General features: G+C 42.1%; 1 protein-coding gene across 1 annotated transcript; it reads left to right on the top strand.

The window, feature by feature from the left end:
- Positions 1-248: 248 nt before the first annotated feature.
- On the top strand, positions 249-1,425 carry LOC133508688 (D(1) dopamine receptor-like). Its single transcript, XM_061834994.1, has one exon. It carries the CDS (start codon positions 316-318, stop codon positions 1,423-1,425), a length of 1,110 nt encoding a protein of 369 aa, XP_061690978.1. The 5' UTR covers positions 249-315.
- The last annotated feature ends 13,392 nt before the right edge of the window (positions 1,426-14,817 follow it).

Below are 14,817 nucleotides of genomic sequence, written 5' to 3'. Positions count from 1 at the left end.
CTGATGTCGTTCGTCCACAGGCTTGCTGATGAGCTGAGCAAGGAGACAGCTCATCTCTGAAACTGCAGAAGTTTGGTTACACGGAGGAATTGAATTACTGTTACCTGCTGAGCCCTGAACCTCAAATTATGTCAAATCTAATGTGCCAAGTCAAAGGCCTCATGCTGGCCCCAGAGTGGAAGCACCTCGTTCATCATTTAACGGAATATAAAATGATTCTGTGGCAGAGAAGCTCGGAGACGTGCTAAAGCCCAGTTACGATGTAGCCGACTCCCCCCAACATGGCTTGAACGAACACTCCCGACACGTTCAGGGATGGATGTCATGAACTTTACAACCGTCAACGACAGCGGCCTTCCGGATGAGGCTTCCTCGAGCCGAGTCCTGACCGGGTGCTTCCTCTCCCTGCTCATCCTCACCACGCTGCTGGGCAACACGTTGGTGTGCGCGGCCGTCACCAAGTTCCGTCACCTGCGCACGAAAGTCACCAACTTTTTTGTCATCTCGCTGGCAGTGTCAGACCTTTTGGTGGCCATCTTGGTGATGCCTTGGAAGGCGGTGAGCGAGATAGCCGGTTTCTGGCCATTCGGCTCCTTTTGCGACACCTGGGTGGCCTTCGACATCATGTGTTCTACCGCTTCCATTCTCAACTTGTGCGTGATCAGCCTGGACCGCTACTGGGCGATCTCCAGTCCTTTTCGCTACGAGCGTAAGATGACAGCCAAAGTGGCATTTGTGATGATCAGCGCGGCATGGACGCTGTCTGTCCTCATTTCCTTCATTCCGGTGCAGCTCAACTGGCACAAGGCTCAAACAAGGTCCTTCAACTCACTTTCTTCTCCCCACTCCACCCTCCTGAGATCAAATGAGACGTCGGAGAACTGTGACTCCAGTCTGAATAGGACCTACGCCATCTCAACCTCGCTCATTAGCTTCTACATCCCTGTCGCCATCATGGTAGTCACCTACACCCAAATCTATCGCATCGCAGCAAGGCAAATCAGGAGGATCTCAGCCTTAGAGCGAGCGGCCGAGAGCGCCAAGAACCGACACGACAGCATGGGCGGGGGCTCCAGCATCGCTGAATCCGAGAGCTCCTTCAAGATGACCTTCAAAAGGGAGACCAAGGTGCTGAAGACACTCTCCGTCATCATGGGCGTGTTCGTATGCTGCTGGCTCCCGTTCTTCGTGCTCAACTGCATGGTGCCGTTCTGCGAGCAGTCGAGCGGAGGGGAGGCTTTCCCTTGCATCAGCCCCACCACCTTTGACGTATTCGTGTGGTTCGGCTGGGCTAATTCCTCCCTCAACCCCATCATCTATGCCTTCAATGCAGATTTTCGCAAGGCCTTCTCCATCCTGCTGGGCTGCCACAAACAATTTCCAGCAGGCCACAACATCGAGACAGTCAGTCTAAACAAAAAATGACTCATGACTCGCTCACAGCACTGAGTCATCAGCAGAGGGGTCCGAGCGTCCCCTGCTCAGGCTTGTCTGATTGCCTTCAAACAGAGATGTTGCCCTGTGCGTGTTAGAGTGACTGAAGGCGCTGACCCTGCATGTACCCTGGTTGTAGTGGGCAAGTGGCCCGAGTGCAGGCAGACTGTCAGAGCGAGCGCGCTTACTTCATGCCTTTGGATGACAAGAGAGCTCTAGATGAGAGGAGGGGATTTGAGGATTGAGATTAAGACTCTTTGCTGTTGTGCCAGGGACCGCTGCAGAACTGAGAGGCCTGTGGAATAGATAATCCCACGACTGGCCAGCGCACATCCTAAAGCTGCCAGCTACCATTACACACTCAGTGTACAGAAAAGCATGTCCACCACCCCAGTAGAATAAGAAAATATGGCAGTGGACAATTTGTCCATAAAATTCAATTTACCATTTAAACACTGATTTGAATTATTTTGTTGGGGGGGCTTTTTCAGACCTGTGATTTGAATTTCCCTTCAAAGTGGATGAAAACGTGGAGGTTGTGTCTTATTGTTCTTACCCAAAAATGTGATTCACACTCCCGTTTTTAACCTCCATCATGTCTGCTGCTGTTTTTACGTGGTTGAAAAAAATGTCTCAGATTACTGTGTATTTTAGAGAAAAGGCAAAGATGACCTTTGACTTATCTTTGTCATTTGTGTTTGTCTAAGAGGTCTAACACAATTTTATATTTTAGCCATTTACAGTATGTCTCAAATTGTTCACAGTTAACAATTAAACCACTTTTGGATTATTACAACTTTGTCTTACTTTCATAGCTGGGTATCACTTAAATATACAATATACACAATATTTCAACTTTTAGAGAGCTATAATATGGAAAATTGACTTTTTAATGTTTTGTATACAGCAACTTCTGTGTCTGGAGTGTCTGAAATTAAACAGTCAAGGAAATCTCAAGTAATATGCCTATTTTTGAAAATGTGTGATTCTGCACAACAGCGGGACTAATTCACATCGTACTGAATCCCACACTCAGTTTCTCAGCCAATGACTTGCCTCTATAGGCTGGATGAAGTTCCACAGCAAAAGAACTATTTGGTAGCAGTAGTGAGAGCACAATCGCATCAAAGATGAAAGGAGGTGCCATGTTACCAGCAATCACTTCTGAAATGTGGTCGAAATGGGAGTGAAGGATATTTGTTTGTTTGATGTCAGGTTCCTGCCATCATGTTAACTTACAAGTGCAATTCAGTGGGTTAGTGATGAAATGCTTCATGTAATGATGGAATGGGATCTGCATGGGTGCTCGCTTTTAGGGCTTAATTTATAGTTTGTGTGCTGTAAAAAAATGGGTTCAAACTTGATTGCGAACCGATGCGGAAGACGATCAACTATCGAGGTGATAGGAGCTTTGCGTCTGCAAATTGCTGCGCATATTTTACGCTATGTGGGAGGATTTTATGCAAATACCGTAGATGAATTTAGCATACACAATGTGATTTAGCAAACCTGAGATGAATAATGCTGGCTGAATTTGCATCTTTACATACCACATTTGAAGGCTAGGTCCAGTGTAGCACAGGCAAAATCAGAGACCTGCGGAACAACTTCTCCACTCGTGTAAACTTTGCCATATATATATTGTAAGCCTTTTTCGGTGATCAAACACTTCAGGGGCACTGTATGATCCACTACTAAAATGGAAACACCTCAATGATCTTAAAGTGTATTTGTTAAATTCTACATACTGTTGAACCACTATGACCTCCACATGCCAAGCTGTAGCACATTTCAGTCTAAAGGGCAAAATCAAAACTAGCCCAGCTGTGTGTCACATCTAAAATTTCCCTCTCAAATAACTTTGGTGTTCATGTGATGTAGTGGCATCATTAGCAACGTGACAGGCTCAAACTGGAGGAGTGAAAAGCCTGGAAGAAGAAAGTAGGAACACCAACTGAAGGCTACTTTATTCCTACAACTGCCATTGTTTCTTCCAAATCATTACAAAAGCTACTTTTTATCCATAACGGACTGACTGAACCTGAATAATGACTTTAGCGTGCTTCAGTAACTTTTTATATTTAGGATGCAACTGTCTAAAAAAAACTTACATTTTTTTATATTCAGGTGCTGAGATGGTCAGGGTAGCTAGCTGAAGGGCAAACAGAGTGATGAGGAGGAATCCTACCAAAATCTTTCACTCTACACCCGACAGCCATCATTAGTTTATTACTGATTTGTCGACTACAACAAACAAAAAAAAGTCACTGGGCAATAAAAGCTTGCCAGTAATGTGGTAACGCCAGTACTTTTTTTGTTGGAGCAATTGTGCAAAAAGATGCACAGTCCTTCAAGCAATCAGAGTAGTTTGAAGTCACAGAACAATAATCGGTCTATTGCAATGACCATTGTGCAAAGGGTTCTGTGCATGTGTGAAAACTCTTTGGAACCCATCAGCAGTCATTTCAATTCACCAAGGGGTCATTGAGTGGAATCTCCAAAGTAAAGTTCAACCAAAACTGTTTAGAGTTCAAACCATGATCATACATGAATGCATCAATCACACGAGACTTGGTGAGAATCTATAGGTGTAATTCTAACCTTGTTTAACTTTTTGTGTGATTCCAGGACAGAAATGCACAAGTGATAGCAAAATTTAACAATGTGGTCATGATTTCCCTAGATCTATTTGGGCCCTGCAATTGGTTGGCAACCAGTTCAGGGTCTTCTTGTCTGCTGTCCGCTTGTCAGCTTAGATGGATGATGGGGAGGATAAGTGGTTGAGAAAATCGATGGACAGATGTCTGATTATATTTTAAAAGACACTCATCCATTATGACTGTGTTTACGTTCAAGAACCTCGAGAAATAACTCACATGCACACACGCCCAAACAGCATGGACGTAAATAAATCAACACGTGTTATTGGCAATGACAATGCAGAAGTAGAGGACAGGATGGAAGAAAAAAATGCAATACAAAAGTAAACAATGATACAGAAATGTTACATACCGATAAGTTGGCCTGTGGTGACTCCCCCCACAGGCAGACGTCAGCATTCATTTTGGTTATTTTGTGATTGACACACCTGGTTTTATATGAATAAAGTAAGTTTCTTTCGGCTTGTCCCTTTCGGGGTCGCTACAGCGTGTCATCTCATATGAACACTCATATATGTTTGGCACAATTTTTACGGCAACTGTTATTAATGATGCACTATTGTTAGGGTTCGCTGCGGGTGTCTTTTAATGTTCGTTTGGGCAGGTTTATATAAATCAGCAATCAGTATATTCTGATTTTATCAACCTTGCAAAGACAATCTGCTTACTTTCTGCGCTATTATTCCATCACTGTCCGATATTTTTTCATATGTTGAAGAATACTGGACAGCACAGTGGACGTTTGACTGGTCCAATGTGCACTCTCATGGGTACATAAATAGAAAAATCACATAGGGCCCTGGACTGTCATTTCCCAAGTGTAATACGAGCAGGGATCAAAAATTACTATGAGTAATATCATTCTGATTTGTCTGAGGTGGCCACTGCGATTTGGTATGCATGTCTGTGAGTGCCTCGCATCAGCGATTTTACCTGCTCCAGAGCCAGACCCAGAATTCTCACAATGTCACCAACAAGGTTTAAACAAAGAGAATTTCTCTCCGTTTTCTTCCCCAGGGAGCTCGAGAGCTTCTTAAAGTGCTGCTGTCGTTCTAGATTGGCACATTGGAGAAGTGATGTCAGACATGGCGACTTTGCATGATGTTAACGACCCGCCCTGGGGAAATGATTTACTCAGACAGGGTAAGCAGAGAGGAAAGAAAGACTTATGTAAGTATCAAACAATGGCCGGCCTCAAGAGGGATAAAACAGCAACTGAAAAATACATTATAACCTATAATCTAATATAATCTTTAAATACAAGATAAGACAAGTATCAGCAAGGTCAGCCTGATGTCACGTCGATCATGAAGTGTCTTCTGTTGTCACTTGCTCCCCACGAATAGACAGGCACAGCTGGCAATGCGGCCAGCTTGGTAATGTGACTAATGATTTTCTTATCACTCTCTCCCTGCAGCCACAACCTCGGGGGACTCAAATGCAATCAAAGAATTTGCAATATCTGAATTACCCCTAATTAAATATGCATTAATCACAAGTGGCAGATCATAATTGAGCTAGAGCCTAATGCATTTTTAATAACTCACATCACACCCAAGATGAGCATAATTAAGAGGGAGCATGTAAGTGACTTGAAATAAAGTGCATCAGACATTAATTTGCTTTCCATGTTGGATAAATGCTCCTGTTCATTTCAATGTGCCAAGAGGGAAGTCTGATCACATGAAATGTTATGAGAACCGAAATTTTCATCCAAATAAAGAGGATTTGATTGTCCTTTGCAGTGAGGCACGCCAATGCTCTCCCAAGCTGGGTCTTCACTTCGCTTATGACACCACTTTCCTCCTCCACCCACAGTCTGTTTACTGTTTACGCTGCAGCCCACTGGCAGTGCAGCGTCGCCATTCGTCACTCTGGCTCCAGTGGAGAGGACGGTGCCTGTGACCCCACCACCGGGGAGGGAACGAGCGAATGAGATCGAAGGGAGCATAGAGGAAAATGACAAGAGAATGGGAGATAGCTGATGGAGGGGGATGCAGTCACCTTGCATAATACGCAATCAGTCAGTGGAAATAATGAGTGATGAACAGCACGGATGATGGTTTGACATATACACATATACATGAATACACTGTACATATTACACATAGTACACAGAAGTTAAGAAAGTTACAGAAAGTTTGCGTCCTGAAAACAGGCCATGGTGGCTTGGTAAAATTGAGACAAAATATGAAATGTATTGATCATTATCTGTTTCCCAACCTTAGCCTTGTTGAAGGGAATGAGCCTGGCAAGTTTCAGGAGTGGAAACGCAAAAAGTTTCATTTCAAACTCAGAATATCAAACTATTTATTTGCTAAAAATCTAACCAAAAATAAGAAAATTACTAACTCATTTTAGAGTCACAATCCATGTGTTTTGGGAAGCACCAACAACCATTTTTCAATGCTATATGGTCAGTGATACTATTATAAAAGCTTCCAAACATGTTTTGTTGCTGAAAGCTATTTGTGGAAAGTCTATAATTAATTATGTCAGCAACTTGCTGAGAAGTGTCAGCTTGGCTCCTTAACATACTTGCATTTTTCAACAGAACACCGACGTGTTTCTGGGACATGATTCACATCCAATTGAACAAACATGTCAGCTTCTTGGGTGTTTGTTTATTTCGAGTGACTGTCATTTTTCATTTCATTTCATTTCATTTTTCTTACTGAAATTGTAGCCAAAGAGGATTTAGGGTTTTTTTCTCTTAAAAATAATTGGCTTTTGAAGACTTAAAATATGTTTGTCATCCAGGGTATATTTGATTGTAGGTGTAGACTAAAATATAAAATTTAACATTCTTTAACAATGACTTCAATTATTGGAAACATAGGATCCTTTTCGTGGCTTGATGACTCAAGACAACAACCTTGACCTTTTCATTTCTTCCCATATTAAAGGGACAACTCCTGGAGAATGTCTCTTTTCATTAAATCACTGTTCACAGCATGTATATAGCATGTGATGAACCTTCAAAGATCCATTACTGTATACAAATAATTACATGAAAGAATGACACGATATATCAAAGAAATCAAGTAATGGAATAAAAAAAAATTACATGTGAAATGCGATTAATTAACCTGACATATGCCTGGATTTGGGAAAAAGCCATAGGAGCTGTAGAAAGCGTGTGGAAAACATCCTTGAAGTTGAACTACATAATTGAACCCTAAATTCAGAATTGTTTCTTATTACAATTTCTTATTATTGTAAATAGACAAACTGGCACATGTAAAATTGCTAGGTTTTTTTCCTCATATTACACAGTATTATTGCAAATTCTCATTTCTTCTACTTATCAATTTTTTCTCATGAAATTCGGACTAAATATAACCTAATTTCATTTGGGTCAGATTCAGTTGGGTCAGATTAGCATTGATTTCTCCCGATGTTTCTCACAAGCCACGCCTGAACCTACGCCCCACATATTTAACCGTGCATACTGCGGTGGAAAGAATGCTTTGAGAAGTTAATGAATGAAGAAAATGAGAGAGAAGGAAGAGTAGAAGAGGCAAGTATGAATGACCACGAAGTGACAATGATTAATAAGGGGGGAGTTAGATAGGCAATGAACAGGATGAAAAATGGAAAAACAGTTGGTCCTGATGACATACCAGTGGAAGTATGGAAGCAATTTTGGAGAGGTGGTTGTGGAGTTTTTGACCAACCTATTCAAAAGAATACTAGGAGGCGAGAAGATGCCAGAAGAATTGAGGAAAAGTGTGGTAGTTCCCATTTTTAAGAACTAAGGCAATGGTCAGAGCTGTGGAAACTATAGAGAAATAAAGTTGACGAGCCACACAAGTAAGTTATGGGAAAGAGTAGTGGAGGCGAGACTCAGGACACAAGTAAGTACCTGTGAGCAACAGTATGGTTTCATGCCTAGAAAGAGGACCACAGATGCATTATTTGCCTTGAGGATGCTTGTGGAAAAGAACAGAGAAGGTCAGAAGGAGCTACATTGTGTCTATGTAGACCTAGAGAAAGCCTACGACAGAGTACCAAGAGAGGAACTGTGGGACTGCCTGCGCAAGTCTGGTGTGGCGGAGAAATATGTTACAATAGTACAGGACATGTATGAGGACAGCAGAACAGCGGTGAGATGTGCCGTAGGTGTGTCAGAAGACTTTAAGGTGGAGGTGGGACTGCATCAGGGGTCTGCTCTGAGCCTTTTCCTGCTTGCAGTAGTAATGGATAAGATGACAGATGAAGTTAGACTGGAATCCCCTTGGACCATGATGTTTGCAGATGATATTGTGATCTGGAGTGAAAGCAGGGAGCCGGCGGAGGAATAATTAGAAAGATGGAGGCACGCACTGCAAAGGAGAGGAATAAAGATGAGCTGAAGTAAAACACTATATGTGCATGAATGAGAGGGGTGGAGGTGGAAGAGTGAAGCTCCAGGGAGAAGAGATAGCAAGGGTGGATGACTTCAAATACTTGGGGTCAACAATACAGAGCAATGGTGAGTGTGGTAAGGAAGTGAAGAAACAGGTCCAAGCAGGGTGGAACAGCAGACTGAAGCTGTCTGGTGTCTCTGCTACAATGAAAGGCCAAGTGTATAAAACAGTGGTGAGGCCGGCCATGATGTACGGATTAGAGATGGTGGCACTGAAGAGACAACAGGAAGCAGAACTGAAGGAAGCGGACATGAAGATGTTGAGGCTCTCACTCGGAGTGAGCAGGTTGGATAGGATTAGAAATGAGCTCATTAGAGGGACAGCCAAAGTTGGATGTTTTGGAGACAAAGTTAGAGAGAGCAGACTTTGATGGTTTGGACATGTTCAGAGGCGAGAGAGTGAGTATATTGGTAGAAGGGTGCTGAAGATGGAGCTGCCAGGTAAAAGAGCGAGAGGAAAACCAAAGAGAAGGTTTATGGATGTGGTGAGGGAAGACATGAGGGCAGTTGGGGTTAGAGAGGAAGATGCACAAGATGGGCTTTGATGGAAAAAGATGACACGCTGTGGCGACCCCTAATTGGGACAAGCCGAAAGGAAAAGAAGAAGAAGACTTATGTTGTAAAGTTAGATATTTACATAGAAAGACTTCAAAAATGTTTATTTACATAACCTTGTGTCCAAACAGTGACCGAATCAGTGCAGTAAAATGGCTCAAACATAACAGAAAATTTATTGTTTTTATTCAACCTCCTCCTGTTCACTGAAATAACGAAAGTCATTATTTTGGGTATTGGCGATGAAGAGGCTCAGAAAGTCTCCCTCACACACCATTTCAGTCTCTATGTCGCTCGCAATGTCATTTTCCTCCTGAGTTACTGCTGAAGTCATGCTGTTCTCCTCATGTCCAGCCTTTTAATCCGTTGGTTCGAGTAGATTCTTTCATCCTGCTCTACTCGTTAAAAGTTCACTGGCAGATCTGAGAAAAAGAAGACCTTTGCATGCGGACAATTTTTTTGTGAAAGATTTTAAATCAATTAAATTTGAAATATATATTTTGCTTTGGTGCGTGTTGTGCTGGGGCCTTATTTGCTATACGCGCTAGAGGTAACTGTTTTATTTTATGGGCAATTGAGAAAGATTCTTCCTCTATGCGGAATTGAGGTAGATTCTTCTTCTTCGTACCTCAACTGAGGTAATTTTCTTCTTCTACATGTCCTGAAAGTAAAGACTTCTTCTAAACATTGGAGGCATCTGCACATGCCCAAACCCCAGTGCATTATAGGGAACAGTCACATTTTAACTATTTTGTTCGAACAAGGTTTTGTTGTATTTTTAAGCTCATAGCCGCTAGCAACAAAAAAAACCCTCAACAATAGTTTAGCTGCATCATTAAATATGCCGCAGGGTTCACAGCGCCTGAAAAAAAGTAGGGGCTTGCACACACACACACACACACACACACACACACGCACACACACACACACACACACACTCACACACACTCACACAGACACAAAGAAAGTGAGGAGGGGTTTAGACATAGCCAGATGCATTTGAAAGGTCCTGCTGTGTTTATCTAAAAAGTGGAACAACAAGAGTTGGAGCACTCAGAATCCTAAAGCTGTGTAAAGCTGAACAAACATCCCCAGCAGAGAGACAAGAGTGAGAAACCATGAAAACGGTCAAAAAAATTAGAGGCAGGTTGTGACAAAGTGCAGCATATACAGCAAATGTCTAACAAATTTTCATCTACCCATTTTCTGACTCATTCATGAGGATCGCAGGTGAGAATGCATCTATCTATCTATCCCATAGAATGGCCCAGCCAACTGCAGGGCACAGACAGTTTAAACAAACAACCATTCACATTCACAGTCTTCAATGACCTAACATCCATGTTGCTAGAATGTGAGAGGAAGTCAAAGTACAAGGGGGGCATGCAAACTCCACACAGGAAATTTGAACCAAGAATTTATCGACTCTGAGGCAGTCGTGTTAACTCCCAGCCCAACTGTTCTGCCTAACAAAGTTATTGTATTCAATTGTTGTCTTTAAGCCTATGCACACTAAATCCCAGCGCAATGTAAAAGCACAACAAATGTGTCTGCATCAGTATAATAAATAATTTTATTCCATAAATGTTTTAGTGAGGTTGACATGTTTTTTTTTACTTTGTAAGTGTCATGATCCTGCCGCTCCAGCCCGGGCTGTGCGGGTGCCTGCGCGGTTGCGCTGATTGGGAGGCGCACACCTGCGCCTCATGCGGGCTGATTAGCCTGTGTATTTATATGTCCCCGATGACAACTGGTCCGGGCCAGTTCGTTGAGCTTCATGTCCCGTTCGAGTACTCCCGCATCCCTGATCGACAACCGGTGTGTACCGACCTTCGCCTGTTCTCCGACCAACCCCGTAAACCTGACTCCTTTGACACTTCTGCCTGCTTTGATCGTTCTCCTGTGTACCGACTCCTGCGTGCCCGCTCACCTGCTCTCTTCGCCCGACGTCCCAACTACCGCTGCTGCATCTGACTCCCTGCCCGATCCCCGACCACGAAATAATAAACGTTTCTTCCCGAACTACCTTGCATCGCCCTAGTCCTGCATTTGGGTCCTACTCTCCTTCCGATGGGACGGGACAGTAAGTTAAAATAGAAGTATATCAATGTCTTGGTTGAGGTCTTCATAGTAAATAAAAAAAAACAGAACAGGTTTTATATTTTTCTTAGAAACCAGTGTACTCGGTATTCATAGGTTCAGCATATCTCCAGGTTGCTTTCCAGCTCTCCCATCCATGAAATTGTGTACTGTCGTGTCAGAGCTCACAAGTGTGCTGACGAAGAGGGTCTGATAATTTTAAATAACTGTAAAGTTCAATAGTAAGTGCTTTTTCATTTACAAAGTAGGATATCATCCCTGTAGAGAATTTTGAGACTATTTGTGAGATGATGTGTTTTTCCAAACTACTATCGAAGCCTGTTTGTTAAATTGCAAATTCACTTGAGTGGTGGTCAAATATTTGAAGCCATGATTCACTGCAGCTATACGGATGAGCAGAGGGAAAGACATGATAAGAGAGGAGGGTGAAGACAACTCAAGGAGAGGGAGAAAGCCGTATCCCCAGATGAGTCAGGAATAGAAACACCTCAAACATTCATTGTTGGAGGAAGACGGTGCTGCAGCTGGGCATTTGTGCCGCTTTTTCACTTCCATAGGACCAGAACAGACAGTTAACACAATATGAGCTATTTTGGGAAGGATATATGTCAAACATGAGTGCAGCAGTCGACGTCCTAAACCCTCAGGACAGTTGGGATGGGCCCATTCAGCATAAGCAAATGTAGTAGGAGGGACGCTGCTAGCAACAATTTCATTTGGGTGCAGCCAGTGAACCAAAACATTTTAGCACAGATTCCTTTTCTGTTTGAGTGTTAAGCCCAAGCCTGTGGCATTCAAAGACAAAATTCTTGGAGTACTGAATGGTTCCTGAATGGGAAAAGAAAAAAGTAAATGGCTGGAATGATATAAAGTAGTTGAATTCATTGTGTTGTCTCTTCAGAGCAAGTAGCCAAAAACAAAAAATATTGAAGATGTGTTTTTTTTTAACTTTATATTTTTTTAATTTCTTTAATTCAATTGATTATGATTTTTTTAGGATTAGTGTTACTGTGTACTGTGTTAAAATTGTTATTTTAAAGGTTAATAAAAAGATTGTAAATATATAAAAATATCCATCCATCTATCCATTTTGTTAGCCGCTTATCCTCACAAGGGTCGCGGGGAGTGCTGGAGCCTATCCCAGCTGTCAACGGACAGAAGGAAGGGTACACCCTTAACTGGTTGCCAGCCAATCGCATGGCACATGGAGACAGACAACAGTCGCACTCACAATCACACCTAGGGCTAATTTAGAGTGTCCAATAATGTTGCATGTTTTTGGGATGTGGGAGGAAACCAGAGTACCCGAAGAAAACCCACGCAGGCAGATCAGGATTGAACCCGGGTCCTCACGAGTGTCTGAAGACCACGCTTTATACCTGCTCCACCGTGCCGCCATATATGAAAATAATGCTTTGAAAATCATTCATTCATTTTCCATCCCGCTTATCTTCATGACGGTCGCAAGTAATTTAAAGTCATGTTTTTGGGAGGTGGGAGGAAACCAGAGCACATGGAGAAAATCCACACAGGGACAGCAGGTCATGCAAACTCGGATTTGAACCCTGGTCCTTATTATGAATTATCAGCTGGTAGCCAGCATTTGCGGTAGCCACTGATCTAAGAAATTCAAAATGGACAAGACAGTATAAAAATTGTTCACTTGATATCTGCATGGGACGTGTTTGGAATCTCATTTTATTTCCCCTTAACATTGTCCCAAATTAGACTGGCGTGTACCCTGGAATGACAGCATTTTAGTCCAAAATTACAAGAAACAAGCACCCACCGACATTCCAAACATCCTCTAAACCCTCAAAAGGCCTGGAGCCATCTTTCCATAATGATCACAGGTTGACATTGTAGCTAAATCAGACTGAAAATTAAGGCTGAAAAAATATTGAGTAAAAAAAGAAAAAACTACACATCCTTCCGTAGTACCTAATAACCTCTTTACATAAACATTGATGAGGAATGGAAATGGGGGGAGGAAGTGGAGATGGCTGCTTATTCTGAGTACATTAATCCTCTTTAATTGTCCCATCTGGAAGTCCGCTCCCCTGCTTAGCCCATCTGTTTTTCAATAAATCAATATGGAGCAAGAAAGGACATTATAACCTGTTGTCTTGATGAATGTTACACAACTACATCAATTGGTTTCCGGTGGCCAATGCTGAATCTTGAGAATATATTAACATGCCTGGAAGGGAATTTGTAAAGCTCTGTCTATACATTTTCTCAACTCCAAAAAATATGGCTCTTTGGAAAGCTTTAACACAGTTCTTGCTCATATTTACTACAACTGCAATTACAGAGCTCAACATATGCACTGAGGAGTATACGCCACTCTAGTTTCAATGGTTCAATTATATGAAGACACTGATGCTTTAGTGTCCTCGAAAAGGTACACACAGGTAACTAGGAGTAATTGACCTTGATAAGCCACATTAATGTAGTTTGCAGAAGCAATTGTGATGTACCACCCCTTAAAAAATGGAAATTGCATTCAATAAGGTATTTTAAAGTAACGGGTGGAGAACAGAAGATATGAAAATATACAGTATTGAATGCCAAAAAGTGTACAAAATACTATACTCCTGCATGAGCTGTGTTCCCCCAACCACAGCATTAAGTGGTGGAAAAACCGTGCAACAGAAAGAAAACTTGTTTAACCCATTCAATAAATCAATGCCTTTCTCTCGTAAAATTCTCCTTTTTTGGGTGCCACTGTGCTCCTGAATTTCAAACAGAAATAAGTAAACCGTCTTAACGCTGGCAGGGACGACAATCTCAAAGCCACAGAATTTGGTCTTTAGGTTTTAAATGGGTCATGTCTTGCCAACCAGATCACAAGAACCTTCTTTTAGAAAACACTTGAAAGAACTAAACAAAAGACAGATACTGCTGGAGGTGGGATTGGGAGATCTGTTTGGATGTGCACAAGCAGACGAGTTCCAAACTGCATCAGCGATTTCTGAAGACGAACTCCTTGTGCATTGTTACATACTTGGCCATTAAAGCTGATTCTGATTTAAACAAGGACCTTCTTGAAAGTAAAGGAGACATGTTAATGACTGTTCTTAGCTAATTCAATATTTATTAAGTGATATCATGCATTCACCATAATCCCTTCAAAAAATGCCCAAGTTTATACAAGAATTAAAATAAGTACCAGAGTAATCGCTAAATAATTCAGTGTAATGCTAAAAAACAGCATGTGCAACGAGGCTCTGTTTATCATGTGCAAAGCCCAACAAAAAATGTCTCTTGCTTCAACGGTGTCTGACTACTAATGAATCACTACCTTCAAAAGACAATTTATAGCTGTGTTGAGAAGTTGACAGTGCTAACCTATGAAGGACAAGGTATGGATCTTCTGGGACAGACAGCTGTTCTAAGCTTTGAAGACCAGATAAAAGCACGCACCTTGCTACATCAGTGATGTTTTTGTCTGTGAAGCCACAACCTCTCTCCCATCACAATTTTCTTTTCATCGCATCCCAGTTTGTTCGACCAGTTTTCAGAAGTGATCCTTTGGATTGGTATTTTAGGAAGTGTGTATGCTACTTGTGACAGCTTCATTATCCAGAGACGCTGTGTTCCTTTGGAATCATATTTATGCTTAATTGGTTGGGAGAGGAAAGCAAAAGGGAGTGGCAA

The sequence above is a fragment of the Syngnathoides biaculeatus genome, chromosome 11 (genome assembly GCF_019802595.1).
Source record: "Syngnathoides biaculeatus isolate LvHL_M chromosome 11, ASM1980259v1, whole genome shotgun sequence".
NCBI classification, from domain to species: Eukaryota; Metazoa; Chordata; class Actinopteri; order Syngnathiformes; family Syngnathidae; genus Syngnathoides; species Syngnathoides biaculeatus.
Note: the sequence above shows the minus strand (reverse complement) of the source record. Positions and strands in the feature narration are given on the sequence as shown.

Coding starts and splice junctions, on each gene's coding strand:
- LOC133508688 (XM_061834994.1), top strand. CDS start 316: ATGGATGTCATGAACTTTACAACCGTCAACGACAGCGGCCTTCCGGAT.